Source organism: Raphanus sativus, chromosome 5 (assembly GCF_000801105.2).
Source record: "Raphanus sativus cultivar WK10039 chromosome 5, ASM80110v3, whole genome shotgun sequence".
NCBI lineage: Eukaryota > Viridiplantae > Streptophyta > Magnoliopsida > Brassicales > Brassicaceae > Raphanus > Raphanus sativus.
In genome coordinates, this window is record NC_079515.1 from 6063683 (window position 1) to 6079094 (window position 15412).

Below are 15412 nucleotides of genomic sequence, written 5' to 3' on the forward strand. Positions count from 1 at the left end.
TGAATAATCATAAATTTTAAATGTAGCCCTAAAAATGAAGAATTCATGTTTTGAATAAGATTATTATCTCTATATATAGTAATCTTATGCTCATCTCCTAAGAGAAACACGGACGAGATCAACACAATTGCCTTATATAAATGATCGTCCGTGTACTTTGAATTCGCTTATTTACAAGCTGTACAAACGACAACAACGGTAGACATTGGTGTGTTAAGTTTCTTTCAGAGCTGCGTCATCTTTTCCTTTGGAGAAATTCGCAGATCCTATCGCACATAGTTTTTCTCTCACCGAACACACATCAAACTCTTATCATCTTCATTTCAACAAAACAAACTGCATCCATCGCTTTTGCCTGGAAAAAGGTGCATTAACAAACAAACAACGTCAATGAATCTCTTTTCTGTGACTTGAAGAAACTCTTAACGTCACTACGGGGTATGAATGGCCATACTTATGAGTTATGACAGAGGCTTGGAGGAATGCTTCACTTGAGAATAGTTCAACTCCTTTGTTGTAAACTCGTAGTACTGAAGTTACATTGATTGTAAAAACACTTTTTGTTTGAAATTTAACATTAAAAGAAAAAGACTTATACATGTGTTTCCGTTTGCTCATTAAAAATACTTTCTAGTGGACGAACCAGCGCAAACAATTCAACCTCTCTTGACAAAAGTATCCCGTCAGGTTGACAAAAAGAAACCCGTAAAATATGGATTGAAAATGAATGCTCGATTGATTTTGAATAGATGGGCCTTAGTCCACGTCGAAATGTACATGGACTCTAAGTTGCTAGAAGCCCATTGAGACTTAACGATCTCGTGACCACTCTACGCGCCTGGCGATATTAGTTAAGCGCGTTACTCGTTACCACGTAATTAGCGCAACAAACATACATTAACTTTTTATTATAAAAATGTCGCATTCAAATGCCAAAAAAAATAAAAATGATTCAGCTATACATGTGAAAGCAAAAACTTCTGGAGACTTTTGCTCTGGTCCCTACTTAAAAAGCAACTATTCTTGTGTTAACAATTTTCTTTGAATATTACACTGTTTTATTTTTTATTTTTTTTTCCGACTTACACTGTTTTATTTATATTTTCTTATATTAGTAAATATTTAATGGAAAATTTCACTCCAAAGAAAAAAAAACTTTATCAGACTAAGTGGAAATAATTACGTTAAATAGGTAAATATCAATTAATTCGTTACTAGATACTCTCAAGTATAAATAAAGAAAGCTAGGGTTGCTATCACTCACCATACGTGTCTGTTACACTGGCTACGCAATAAATATATGTTTGTCACAAAAAGGGCAAGAGGACTAATCGTCTACGCGCACATCCACAACACTATCCAATTCTTCAACTGGAGCTGGCGGGACTGGTTACGTGTCATCCTTTGATTAGCTTAAAATCGTACGGTCTCAGTGTAAATAAGTGAGATGTAGAGAATAAATAAAGACGGTTTCTTTTTCTTCTCTGCGTTTTTAATTAATCAAACTAAAAAAAACTTAAAAATCGTTTAGATTCCATTAATAAAGGAACAGAGACAAAAGTAACGAAACTTAGTGCTAAATAAGCAAAATTCTCTGTTTTTTTTTATTCTTAAAAAAAATTGAATATTTCAACGAATGAGAGTATCACACACGGTCGTCGTCGAATTTCCAGGTTAGAAAAATCGTAAAGATTGATTTTTCTATTCTTTTGTTTATTGAGATCTCTCACTGTCTCTCTTCATCGCTTCCTATATTAACTTTACTACACACACACAGTAGTGTTCCCGTGTTCTCGAGGACAAGTATAGCATCAACAACAAAAGCGCATTAAAAGAGCTTCCTCTGAATCGAGATTAAAACAGAGCATCATCTACGCAACAAAACAGGTTTCTTTCATCTTATTTAATCTCTCTATCGTTTCTCGATCTCTGAATCTCTAGATTTGTTTATGGTGTTGTTATTGGTGGGGATGAGAGTTAAGTATGTTCTGTAGTGTAATAGATCTAAATCGCAGCTTCGAGATTCTGATGGTGTCGGTGGTTTGTGAGTTTTTCTTTAATGTTCGATGGATAATAAAAACTTGATCTATTAGGGATAATCTACGACAAAAGGGTTTTTAAAAATATTCCTTTTTTTGTAAATCAGTAATGTCACTTTTGAGAGGTTTAAATAGCTGTTTAAAGTTGCTTAATATGAGGTTAATCTAGCTGCTGAGATGTCCTATTGGGGTATTGATTGATTGGTTGATGATGAATCCTTGGTCCGAAGATGTTTTTATGGGGTGGAGAGCCTTGTCGTCTTAATTAAATTATCTTTGATGATGCGTGAGAATCTGGCAACCTTAAATGTGTGTGCGTGTTTTAGTAAAATCTTCTTATTTCTATTTATGTGGCTCTGAAAAACTCTACTAAGGTTTTTCACTCTCTCTGTCTTTGTCTGATAGGTGTCTGATCGTTCCTGAACTCAACCTTGTTTGCTTATTCTGAAAGATTCAGACTTTCCAGAAGAGCTGTGAATCAAATACACACTTAGTCTCTCTCTCTCTGCAGAAGGGCTTGTTAGTCGTCTCATGATCACAGGTTCACTACTGCAATGGGGTACGTAAACGTGGAGAAGAGATGGGTGTTCCCTCTCGTCATCACATCTCTCGTCTGCGTTTTTCTCCTCGCAACCTCTTTCAACATGGGCCTCGTCTCTTCCCTCCGCAAATTCAACGGCATCTTCTCCCTCATCCCTTCCTCCTCTCTCTCCAGGAACCAAACCAGACTCGACTACTTCGCAGAGTCCAAAGTCGCTAAACAACAAAAAAACCGTCCTGAAGACAAGCTTCCTCGTTTCGCGTACCTCGTCTCCGGGTCCAAAGGGGACGTGGAGAAGCTCTGGAGAACGCTCAGAGCGGTGTACCATCCGAGGAACCACTACGTTGTTCACTTGGATCTTGAATCCCCCGTTGATGAGAGACTAGACCTGGCTTCTCGGATTAATAAGGATCCTATGTATACTAGAACCGGGAATGTCTTTATGATCACCAAGGCTAATCTTGTCACGTATAGAGGACCCACCATGGTGGCCAACACACTTCACGCCTGTGCTGTTTTGCTTAAGAGAAGCGCTAACTGGGATTGGTTTATTAATCTTAGTGCTTCAGATTATCCCCTGGTGACCCAAGATGGTAATAATAATAATAATAATAAGCTTTTGTTTCTCTGTTTATTAATGAGTCTTGTGTTTTGATTAACCTTCTCTCTGTGTGTGTTTGAAGATCTACTTCATACGTTTTCGACTCTGGACCGGAACCTCAACTTTATCGAACACACAAGCGATCTTGGTTGGAAAGAGTAAGTTCTTTTTTCACCTTCTTTAGTTTCCTATCTTTTGTTTTTTTTTTGAATTATACAGGGTATCCTGGTCCACAGAAGTGGTTAAGACTAGCCACGTGTTACCGCGTGTTGATCCACTGTTGACTAGTCATGTGTTACCGCGTGTTGATCCACTGTCCTGATGCCGAAATGGTAATTCCTATCTTTAATGTTCTGAGTTGTTTTGTTTTACTTGTGAAGGGAGAAGCGAGCAATGCCAGTAATGATCGATCCTGGACTCTACATGTTGAACAAATCAGATATATACTGGGTCACACCTCGTCGAAGTTTGCCAACTGCGTTTAAATTATTCACCGGTCAGTCCCTCTAAAACTGTCTTTGAACCTCCCATTGTTTGCTGTTGAGATTCCTAACTCTTCTTGTTGTCACAGGATCTGCTTGGATGGCTCTATCACGTCCCTTTGTAGAGTACTGCATATGGGGATGGGACAACTTACCACGAACTCTCCTAATGTACTACACCAACTTCGTCTCATCACCCGAAGGTTACTTCCAAACCGTGATCTGCAACGTCCCCGAGTTCTCGAAAACCCCGCTCAACCATGACCTCCACTACATCTCCTGGGACACTCCCCCGCAGCAGCATCCTCACGTGCTGTCGCTCAACGACACGTCTCAGATGATATCCAGCGGCGCTGCCTTCGCTAGGAAGTTCAAAAGAGACGACCAAGTGCTTGACATGATAGATAAGGAGCTGCTGGGAAGGAGGAACGGTGAAGATGGGTTTACTCCAGGTGGGTGGTGCGGTGGGAAAAAACCAAAGTGCTCCCAGGTCGGTGATGTGGCTAACGTTAAGCCTGGTGCTGGAGCTCAGAGGCTTCAGGGACTTGTGGACAGGTTAGTCAACGAGGCTAAAACAGGACTTAATCAGTGTAAATAGATCCGAGGGGGATGGGAATCGAGAGTGAGATTGTTTCTTACGATATATAATTATATATACACATATAGGGTTCCAGAGAATCTTTAGTTCGGTTTAGAAAAAGACTATTTAGACATTGTTTTTCTGATTGAGTAGATGGATGCCTTGTATACCACGACAACTTACTAGTCTCATATTGGAGATTAGTTTTTCCATTGTTTGAAGCCATTTTTCACAAACTAAATAAAAATTATAATCTTTTTTTTCTTATTGAGATGTGTTTCATTGTATAAACATAAGTATACAAATACAAAGATTCAATATTTGTATCCTCCCTTTCTATACACAAATCCTATTCTTTTTTTGGTAACAATTTGTTTTATCCTATAGTAAGTACTCCAAACAAAACAGATCTCTTACCAGAGACTTCTTCATGTCACCATTTCCAGAATCTTGATGTTGCCATTGGAGTTAGCAGCGACTAACGTGGACGACTGTCCTCGCCAGCAGATGGACGATATGAACTGTGATGCATCATCAACTTCTAGACCAGAAGTAGAGTCAGTGTTGCTGAACATGTACGACATAACCGGCATCGGGAATGCCTTGTGGTACACGAAAACCTGCCATGGATCCACCACAACAAGAAAAAAATCAAGTTTAAAGTGACAATGTCGGTCAAAAGTCCTGTTTTGGCATTAACCATTTACCTCGTTAGTCTCTGAGCCAGTAGCTATATACCCATCAGAGACCGATAAGCCAACAAAGTTCTGCAACATATACCAAGAACATACCTCAGAAACTGGAGACTAAAAGAGTCTAGATAGCACATTTTGAACAAATGTTACCTTTAGATTAGTGTGTCCAGCAAATGAATGAAGAGGGGTTTCATTAACACCAGAGGCAGACATGGATAAGTCCCAAAGCTTTAGTGTGTTATCAGTAGAAGAAGACACAAGAGTAGATGAATCCACAAACTTGACATAACTCACTGTCTTACTATGACCAATCATTGTGCTCAGAGGAATCTTGGGGTTCCTAAGATCATAGTAATACACTTTGTGATCTGCAGAACCGAATGCTAAAGACCGTCCTGAGTCTGATGGAAACTGGACACAACATACATTAGCCTTTGTCTTGATGGTTCCAATGCTAACGCCCTGAAAAACAATTTTACAAAACCAAAAAAAAAAACTCTTAAAATCATAATGTCCAGAGGGACTAAAACATGAACTAGGTTCAGTTTTCAAATAGCCGACATTTCAAAATAGAATTGCCTGATTGATACTCCATAGCTTAACGGTTCCATCATCGCTTCCACTAGCCAGCAAAGTAGGGTCTGCTGATGAAATATCAATGGACCATACTCTCTTCTTGTGCTCCTTCATCTCTGTAACCAATTGGCTTCTTGCAACATCCCATATCTAAAAAACCAAACTGCTGTCATATGAATCTTGAACAAGACCGGCTCTGAACCATGCTAAGTGAAACATTTGCAACAAGCTTTCAAAATTTTTGAAAAAAATTACATACATATAATAATCCCCCTCCTCCCCCCCCCCCCCCCAAAAAAAAACTTTTAGACCCAAAATTTGCAAAAAAGAAATTTTACATAGACATTGACACAAGCCCCCAAAATCTCAAGACCGGAAAATCTCAAAACCGGCCATGATCTCGAAGTTCTTGAAAAACAATAAGCTGAATCTAAAAAGACTAACCTGAACCACGCCTTCAAAGTTACTTGATGCAATCTGACTCTTTATGTAGCTGTTCCAACACACACTGCTCAGCTTTGACCGGCTAGCCAACTCCGCAACCGGATAGTGAATGTCCCGGTTATTGTTTACGATGGAGTCACACTCGAATATCTTGATCTTCTTGTTGACACCAGCAGTGGCGAAAAACTCTCCATCTCGGTCAAACGCAAGGGAGCAAACAAGGTTGGTAGAGTTCAACAAGTCTCCTTGCTTCAAATCTGCTTTCACTCTGAGCTTACTGAACGATAAGTATCTGCACAGACCCTCAAGGAATGGATCTATCCACCCGCCTTGTCTCGAATTATCATTACTGTTGAAATCTTTGGGTGCTGCTGCTGCAGGGTTGCTTACCGAGCTTCTATTTTCGCTACTCAACGGTGAATGTCTAGTTAACGACTTCCCTGAAGCAGCAGCAGAAGCTTTCAGCTGCCTGCGCCTCGTGAGAAAGTAGACAGTTTCTAGCTTCTTGAAGTTCCTCATCAACCGGGAGCTTTCGAGAAACGTGCTTCTTCCTTGACTACTCTCCTCATCATCAGCTTTGGCGCCGGTTTCCTCTGGTGGAGTCTTCACTTGTCTAAACCTTTTTCTTGAAGCCAGTAACGTCATACTAGTAGGCTCTTCAGGGAAGCTCAGCAAACTCTGATCTCTGCTGAGATCAGAGTGTGAGCTTCCCTTTTTCTTCAAAACCAACTGTCTCTTGGAAACTTGCTCGATGTCCGAAGAAAGAAGTGAAACGGTGTCGCGCAATCTATACGCAGACTCCTGCTTTCTCTGTTGAATCATTAGCAAGAACTCGAGCAACGACTCTTGTTCCTCGATTTTGTCCCTAAGCTCTATCGCTGCTTCACGTTCTTCCAGGTTATCTCTTGGTTCGGTCATGAACTCACTCTGCATCAAGTCACTGCACACCACAAAGACATCTTCTCGTTTAGTAAAAGATGACAGAGACTAAAACACACAAAAACAAAACCTCATTGATGGTCGACAACTTGGCTCGGGATGAAGTAGCCACAAGCAGAAAGAAGCTTCTTTAGGACATTTGAGCAGTATCTGAGGCGGAAGTACACGATGTCTTAAACTAGACATAGTTCTTGACTTCTCTTCTCTCGAAGGCACAGGACAGAACAGCTACAAGAGAGAGAGACCAGAGACTTTGAATTTCTATTCTAATAATTTGGTTAGAAAACAATGTCACAAACCTCGAAAAGAAGAACCCCAAGACGGTAGACATCCGAAGCACAAGTACTCGGAGAACCAAACTCCTCTTCAGGGCTTGTATACCAACTCGTCTCCATCGCTAACACATGTTTCATCGGGAAACGTTGCTTCTGCTTCTTCTCTTCTTCTTCCTCCAGCTTCTCGATCTGTCTCTCCAAGATCTTGTCGTAGGATACTTTCTCTTCCTTCTTCTTCTGGTGGCTAACAGGACCGTCCTCAGACCCGGAGTCAGAGCAAGAAGCGGACTCGATGAAAGAGACGTGGTTAAACGAAGACATGACGAAGCAAGATGGTCTAACGTTATGAACAACAAAGCCTTGAGAGTGAGCCGCGCTCACGATCTCCACGATCTGTCTGAAAACGTGCAAGCACTCGTAAACGTCCACTGAGCGTTCGGGCTTGTCCAGCCACTGTCTCAAGCTGACATCGCCCCATTCCAAGGATCTAACAAAAGGGTCGTCATCGATCCCTAAAGAATCATCATCAACATGATGATATGAAGAAGGCTTGGAACGAGATGTAGGTGGTGAGTTCCTGTCTGAAACGCCAGAGGTATTGAAGAAGCCTCTAGAGTTGGAGTTTGAAGAGCCTTCCATCTATCATCCACGGAAAGCTACTAACTAGAAACCGACAAGTAGCCAATGAGTTGTCTGGATTCTCAACTCTAACTGGAACCATGTCGGTTTCAGAAGCTCATCGCTTAAAGAACTTTAAAAGACTCTGAGAATGCAAAGCCACTTTTGGAGTGATCCCAACCACAAAAGACTAATAAAAGGAAGAACACTCAACCCATTTGAGGAAAACAACCAAAAGATATAAATAACCAAAATAAAAATGCAGACTTTTGATCATATAAAAAAAAGGGCCAAAAAAGGAAGGAAGCTTCTGTACCGCAAAGCTAAAGTGAGAAGGAGAGAAGATAAGAAGAACCTGAGAGAGGCCAACCAACCAGAAATGATCTTTTCGAGATTGAAACAGAACCACACATTACAATACTACACCGAACACTGTTTTTTTTTTTTTAAATTCCTTCTCCTGTTTTTAACTCGAGAAAAGCAAGAAGCAGCCACGCTATAAACACTCTCTCTCTCTCTCTCGGCCTCATAAAAAAGTCTCGGCCTTTTAGAATAAAAACAAAAAAGTACTGCTGAAAGAAACGATTCACTGTTGTCGTCGAGTTGCTGTTTAAATATTTTTAATAATGGGATATCTCTCTCTCGTGCTCAGGTTTTCTTTCGATTTTGATAATCCTCTCTTTACACGCAAGCAACGTGGTTACTCTAGGGCCTTACGAATCACATAACAGAAAAAAAGGGAGGAGAACATTTACTTGGGGGGAAATGTATAAATATAGGCAAACATTGGGGGTCAAATCTTCAAACTTTTGCTCTGGAATAAAGAAACATATTTTTTTGGTCTTATAGGGTTATTTCTTCCAACGGCAACTCTTTTTCTCTGATATCCAATAATAAAAGATAAGACTGAGAAAATTTGGGACTGAAAACAAGTTAACAAGAGAATTTAATAATCTAGAAGCTTAATTTTTTACGAATTTAGAAATTTATATCCATATAATTTTTTTCAATTTGAGTCAAATGTTTTATAAAGGTTTGGTCCAGAGCCGACCATGTTTATGTAGAACACAAGATTACCAGATTTTTAAAGAGCAATGAATCTCCAAAGACTATGTATATAGATTTGGCTCGGTTTAACACTCGCTAACAAACCAAACCAAACCAACCCGGATATAGCCCAAAACAAAGTAGTAAACAGAGTTTCGTAAATTTGCAACTGTTTAAGAGCAAGACATCGAGCTCGAATTTTTAAAGAAAAAACGAATTGTCAAATTACAGATGCGGAGATGCCACCAGCACCATGGCTTGCGAAGAAACGGACCTACTGTGTTTCAAGGGACGTGGTTTATCTTATACAATTGGGTTGGGGAATAATTGATCTCGTTATCTATATTTCTTGTCCCATTTCTTAATGGAACAACTTTTAAATTCATATCTCGTGTATCTACGACACTCCACGTTTGTAGTCTTCTGCATGGGAAAGCATATTATAATTCGCCGTTTATTATATTTATATTTTAGTTTGAAATTGAATATATGGCTTCAAGCAGTGCTGTGCCTACTTGAAGGAAAAAACACACATTCGCTCAGAGCATCTTTACTTAAAACCAAACCTAAGGAAATGGCATATTTACAATGTTTTAAATTTGTGGTTTATTGGTATAAGAAATGCTTTTGTTTTTGCTAACTTTGCTTATTTTGTAATTTGTGTTTCTGAACTCATGCTTCCGGCCGCAAAAAAACCAATAAACTTGTAACCAATAAACCATTTTAAATAAAATTATCCAAGCACATAAATACATTGTCTAGCAAAATTAGAAATGGATACGCATAACCAAATTTATTATGCTAATACATTGTTTAGTAAGCTTAGCAATCTATTATTTTCTTTACATAATCTATTCATTTTTAATCTATTTCTCTTATAAATTTATCTTTATCTATTATTTTATTATGCTTATTTGACAATTTTCCAAACACATAAATTTTTTTATACAAATATAGTTTATAACTATATTTAAATTTCTATAGTAATTAAACTATAAATCAACAAATTGTTGTAATCTGTGTGAAATGTAGAGAGTGAATTGTGAGAAATGTTGTGTGTATTTCTCATTAGCAAACACCACATTATATAGTGGTTTGTACAAGGGTTTACAAATGTTTTACAAGGAAGTAAATCAATACATTAATTACATTGACTACATTGATGTCATAGAGAAGACTTGGTCAAGGTGATGATTCCTGATATCTCATGTTTTTATAGGTTTTTAGATTCACATTTTAGCTTATTATAGTCATGGAGTTGCATATTAGGAGTATATATTGCATTAGATTGTTCATTTGCATATCACAGGGTTTAAAGTGCACAATTGGAAGTTTAGGGCCAAATCAAGAGGTCTATTCTGCAGTTATGAAAGTTCGGGGCAGTATACAAATAAATCAAGACTTCAGGGACTTGGTTGCAAAAAGCCAAGAGTTGGCCATTGATTCTCCTCGAGCTTTCTTCTGGCCGGACTGGTTGATGACGGCGAGCCTTTGTGAGCACCACACGGACAGAATTGAGCACGGCCACGGCTTCGTGGAGCAGACCATGGCATGTAAGTCCGAGCACGGAATCGGAGTAGAGAAAGACGGAGGAGGTACGGTGACTTAATGATGAACGCAGCTTGATGCCATCACCGGAGCTCAGATTGATGACGAGGTAGTGCTGTCGCGGCTTGGAGCAGAGCTGAGGCGGTCGGGATTGATGATTGGAGCAACGAACAGAGACGAAGTCGGTACGGATCAGGCCACGACGATGAAGGCGAACATGACGACCACGAGCTGAGACTTGGGAATTGACAGAGAACACAGCGAGCTCTATCTCCAAGCCCCTGTCTAATATCGACATGATGCAGCGATCAAAGGTAACCGCTGGGAATATGGCGAACTTTGCAGCGGCAAAGTGGAGAGGACGCGAAGACCGCTGTGCACGAGATTTTGAAATGTTGACCCGGTTTAGTCCGGTTGACTTTGGTTGACTCCGGTTTAATCTTACTAAACCAGCTCGAAATTTGCTTTTCTATATATAGTTTTAGATCCCAAAAATCCTAATGTATCTCATTTTCTCTCAAGACTTTATTTCATCTTGTAAAAGCTTGAACCTTTTAATCATTTTAAGGAAGTTCTTCATCTTAAATCTTGTTTCTCCTTCTCATAAACATGATTAGCCTTGAATCTCACATAGAGTTAAGGTTTCCCATGGAGATTAGAGAGTAGACACACATTGAATTCATGGGCTAGGGTGATTAGGGTGATTAAGTGAAGATCTAGGGTGTTTAGTGTTAGATCTATTGTTTCCTTGCTTGTCTACTATCCTTAATGCTAGATTAAAGTTGGCCTCTTTGATTTAGAGCTCTAGACATTTCCCACCCACAAGGTGTTTGATGAAATGTCTGAACCAAGTAGAGCTTGCTCTAAACTTGCCTTACACAAAGACCATTGTGTTAAGGGAGTTTAGATAGTTAATAGACTCATCCCTAATGATTGCTTAGATCTTTTAGGCTCAAAGACCTTTGGTGTCTAGTTGATTAAAGCAAATGAACATTCTTCTTGACCATAGAGCTTGTTTATTTGAGTGTTCTAGACTTAAGGAAGTGTTTGATTGTTAGCTTGCCACTCTAGCTTGGATCTTAGTCACCCAAAGTCAAGTTCCTAGTCCCATGGATTCTACCTTAGCATTTGATTGAAAGTTTAGTTCTTGCACTTATTTCTTGATAGGATTTGAGATCACCTTTGTTTATATTCTAGGATCTTAGCTTGTTACCATCATCCATCTTCATATATGCTTAGATTAAGATAGTTTGTGTATTCTTGGTGCTATAGATCACTAGTTCTCTGTGGTTCGACAACCTTTATATACTATCATTTGACTTGGGAGCATTGAAAACTTCCAATATCAAATTGGCGCCGTTGCCGGGGAACTAGTAGATTTATCATTAAGATTTCAATCTTTCTTGAGACTAAGCTTTATTTTCTTGCTTTGTTTTGCTTTTGTACAGTTACTAACCTTTTCTTCTAGCTTTTGTTATCTGTAGAGATGGCTTCAAGCTACCATGAGGAGCCACAAGAAGAGGAAGACACATTCGAATATCACATTGAAGATGACTTTGATGCAAGTATACTCACACCAGCACAACTTGTGATGTTATATGAGCTTCAGAAGGAGTACCCAGGTTCGGCAAAGACATCCCTAGCACGAAGGATCCGGTTGGAGCTTATTAAGGATCGAGCAGAGCTTGAAGGAAGGGAGGTTACAAAGTATGAGTTTAATGTTGCCTATGACCTTAAAGAGGTAATGGATTGGGCTCCACCACTCCAGCTGGAAGGTATAGAAATTTCCATTTTAGAACTTCAATTTGAGAAAATATGCTTGCCTTGTGGTGAAAACATTGCCCATGATCATGATTCTCTTGTGCTCATCAATGAATGTCTTGATATGATATGTGAAACTAGGAAACTAGATGAGTTGAGAATAGAAAAGCTTGCTCGAGATCTTATTGAAGTTTGTTTTGACAAGAGCTATCTATGTGCTTCATTTGATCTCGAATCTGAGTTTTTTATGTTTGATGAATCTAGACCTCTTCTTGAGATAGCTGATTTAGGGGATGAGCTTGATGTTGACAAGCTTTTGCTTGAGATAGAAAATCCCCTTGTTAAAAGCATTCATGAGAATGAGAACATTGTGTTTTATTCAGTTGATGGAGATAGAGTTGACTACTTTGTTAAGACCTCGTTTGAACCTGTAGTTGACTTTGTCTTTCCACCAAATGCATTTGATTCTCATGACCATTTGAACCTCAAAGAGCATCTCATGATTCATGATGCATCTTTAGTGAAGCTCTTTGATGAAAAATCTGTCTATTATCTATGGACAGTAGTGTGCTCCTCTGCGCACTTGGTTTCTTGTTCTTGTAGGAGAAGGACCAAAGGTGCATTGGCTCAGCCTTTTGATACCTATGATTAGCATGCACACAAAGTCAAGCTCGAGACTTAAAACAAGCTCACTTGGGAGGAAATCCCATGTTTATCCATTGTATATATTTCTTTATCTTTCTTTCTTTTTAAGTTGTTTAATAAGTATTGTTGAGGTTGTTCAGGTTGGGTCTATCTCTAGATAAGAGAAATCTTCATTTCCACTTCAGCCCATGTCTACCGGCGAAACAACTCTGAGGCCAAGGGTCCTCTACCACCCAATTCAGCTTATAACTCCAAGTATGTGCCACTCCAACCTTGTACATATTTAGTTATCATGCTTATTTCTTTCTCTTAGATCTCTTCTTTGAGCTTACTATCACACAAGGGACTGTGTGAAGTAAGTTTGGGGGAGAGTCTACTATCTCACATTGTTTTCTGTTTTGTTTTCTTGTCATGAGTCTCATGCATTGCATTCTTATTTGCATTAAAAAAAAAAATTAAGAAGCATTCAGTTGCATCATTTGCATCTTTAGGATTGAGTCTAGAAGCATATAGGTTGCATTCATGCATTGGGAGTCAACCTTGTAAAGAGCTCATGCTAAGTACTCAATTTGATACCCTTTGTAATCATGGCAAGTAGCTTGAGCACTCTTTTGAAAACTTGTAGACTTCGAGCCTTGAAACTCCTCTTGAAACTCATTGATTGTTGAAACTTCTCATCTTTGAAACCAACTCCAATCTTATTTGACTTGAATGAACTTAATGCTTCTTGCTTATGGTCTTTTGTGTACTAAGTCATGGCTATACACACTTGAGTTGTCTCACCTATTTTGCCAATCTTTTTGACAAACTCAAGTGGTAGTCCATTCCCTAAAACCCTTCCCTCCTTTCAAACCATCATTGATTGTTGAGTGAGGTCTTTTTGGAAAGCTTTACATGTGCATAATGTTGAGAGTATTGGGATTGACAATGCTTGGTCTCCATTATTTGCTAGCTTTAAGACTCATGTTGTCTAGCTTCTAGGATGGGACGAGAGTGTTGTAAAGTTTGATCTTGAGAGTGTGAAAAGTGGTGAAAGAAAGGGTAGACTCTAAGAACTCAAAAGAGATTAAGGCACTAGGGATAAGTAAAAGAAAGTTCTAGCTCAAGTTTGTAAAGAAAGTCTTGGCCCCCAAATTAAAAAAAAAATAATAATAAATAAAAGAAAAAAAAAAGAATAAAGAAAGTGGGCTAGCAAAAGTTAGTATGAGCTATTAAGTGTTTAAAAGAGTTAAATTCCCTAGTAGACATCAATAGAAAGAAAGAGTTCTAAGTAAGAAAGTGTTCTTGAGTGTTTTGGGGAATCTTTGGGTGAGTGAAGAGAATGGAGTTTGGCATTGGGAATAAGGGTGTAATTTTTATGTTTGGGAAAAGGGTAGAACAATGGAGATTGAGCATTGTATGCATGAGTTGATCCCTTTCTTAGATATATTATGTGCAATGTCAAAGCTACTTTGTTTTGAGAGTAAACCACCTTGAAAGATCATTTTAAACCTCTTGTTTCATTTTTCACTAAAGTCTTTCCTTACCTAACCAAATGATTTGGACCATTTGACCATTTGCAAGAATTCACTTATGATTTTGGTTAATGAATGTGAGAGTTGGTTGATTGGTGTGTATGTGGATACTTGATGATAAAATGTAGAGATCAAAGGAGGTAGGATAGGCCTTGAGAAGTTAAAGTTAGAAAAAGCTTTTGCTCTTGCTATTTGGTATGATTATATAAGGATATCATGTTGATGGCTAAGAAGAGTTTCTTTTGGTGATGAGCTCCCACTTTCATATCTCTTCTCCTTGATTGTTTTTGAAAATTTACTTGAGGACAAGTAAAGGACTAGTGTGGGGGAGTTGATATCTCATGTTTTTATAGGTTTTTAGATTCACATTTTAGCTTATTATAGTCATGGAGTTGCATATTAGGAGTATATATTGCATTAGATTGTTCATTTGCATATCACAGGGTTTAAAGTGCACAATTGGAAGTTTAGGGCCAAATCAAGAGGTCTATTCTGCAGTTATGAAAGTTCAGGGCAGTATACAAATAAATCAAGACTTCAGGGACTTGGTTGCAAAAAGCCAAGAGTTGGCCATTGATTCTCCTCGAGCTTTCTTCTGGCCGGACTGGTTGATGACGGCGAGCCTTTGTGAGCACCACACGGACAGAATTGAGCACGGCCACGGCTTCGTGGAGCAGACCATGGCATGTAAGTCCGAGCACGGAATCGGAGTAGAGAAAGACGGAGGAGGTACGGTGACTTAATGATGAACGCAGCTTGATGCCATCACCGGAGCTCAGATTGATGACGAGGTAGTGCTGTCGCGGCTTGGAGCAGAGCTGAGGCGGTCGGGATTGATGATTGGAGCAACGAACAGAGACGAAGTCGGTACGGATCAGGCCACGACGATGAAGGCGAACATGACGACCACGAGCTGAGACTTGGGAATTGACAGAGAACACAGCGAGCTCTATCTCCAAGCCCCTGTCTAATATCGACATGATGCAGCGATCAAAGGTAACCGCTGGGAATATGGCGAACTTTGCAGCGGCAAAGTGGAGAGGACGCGAAGACCGCTGTGCACGAGATTTTGAAATGTTGACCCGGTTTAGTCCGGTTGACTTTGGT

The 15412-nt window shown here is 39.3% G+C and overlaps 2 protein-coding genes across 4 annotated transcripts; one reads left to right on the plus strand and one right to left on the minus strand.

The window, feature by feature from the left end:
• Window positions 1-1550: 1550 nt before the first annotated feature.
• On the plus strand, window positions 1551-4510 carry LOC108862044 (beta-glucuronosyltransferase GlcAT14A). 2 transcript variants are annotated; one of them, XM_057010156.1, is made up of 6 exons: window positions 1551-1673; window positions 1778-1887; window positions 2445-3173; window positions 3264-3339; window positions 3562-3677; window positions 3753-4510. In XM_057010156.1, exons 3-6 carry the CDS (start codon window positions 2594-2596, stop codon window positions 4259-4261), a joined length of 1281 nt encoding a protein of 426 aa, XP_056866136.1. In that variant the 5' UTR covers window positions 1551-1673; window positions 1778-1887; window positions 2445-2593; the 3' UTR covers window positions 4262-4510. The 2 variants fall into 2 exon arrangements, with proteins under 2 accessions (XP_056866136.1, XP_056866135.1); XM_057010155.1 differs by lacking the exon at window positions 1551-1673 and having other exon boundaries at window positions 1732-1887.
• On the minus strand, window positions 4485-8261 carry LOC108862043 (protein SPA1-RELATED 3). Of its 2 annotated transcripts, XM_018636064.2 has the most exons (7): window positions 7197-8260; window positions 6968-7125; window positions 5959-6898; window positions 5518-5664; window positions 5089-5400; window positions 4951-5010; window positions 4485-4863 (listed from the first exon to the last, which is right to left on the minus strand). In XM_018636064.2, exons 1-7 carry the CDS (start codon window positions 7809-7811, stop codon window positions 4672-4674), a joined length of 2424 nt encoding a protein of 807 aa, XP_018491566.1. In that variant the 5' UTR covers window positions 7812-8260; the 3' UTR covers window positions 4485-4671. The 2 variants fall into 2 exon arrangements, with proteins under 2 accessions (XP_018491566.1, XP_018491567.1); XM_018636065.2 differs by lacking the exons at window positions 4485-4863; window positions 4951-5010 and having other exon boundaries at window positions 5262-5400; window positions 5500-5664; window positions 7197-8261.
• Window positions 8262-15412: the final 7151 nt, after the last annotated feature.

What these genes read in the sequence shown, in the direction of transcription:
- LOC108862044 (XM_057010156.1), top strand. Translation starts at nt 2,594, where the DNA reads ATGGGGTACGTAAACGTGGAGAAGAGATGGGTGTTCCCTCTCGTCATC. An exon ending in TCCCCTGGTGACCCAAGATG is followed by an intron (nt 3,174 to 3,263) that starts GTAATAATAATA and finishes GTGTGTTTGAAG; the next exon opens with ATCTACTTCATACGTTTTCG. An exon ending in TGCGTTTAAATTATTCACCG is followed by an intron (nt 3,678 to 3,752) that starts GTCAGTCCCTCT and finishes TTGTTGTCACAG; the next exon opens with GATCTGCTTGGATGGCTCTA.
- LOC108862043 (XM_018636064.2), bottom strand. Translation starts at nt 7,811, where the DNA reads ATGGAAGGCTCTTCAAACTCCAACTCTAGAGGCTTCTTCAATACCTCT. An exon ending in ACTTTGAAGGCGTGGTTCAG is followed by an intron (nt 5,665 to 5,958) that starts GTTAGTCTTTTT and finishes TTGGTTTTTTAG; the next exon opens with ATATGGGATGTTGCAAGAAG. An exon ending in CTGGCTCAGAGACTAACGAG is followed by an intron (nt 4,864 to 4,950) that starts GTAAATGGTTAA and finishes GATCCATGGCAG; the next exon opens with GTTTTCGTGTACCACAAGGC.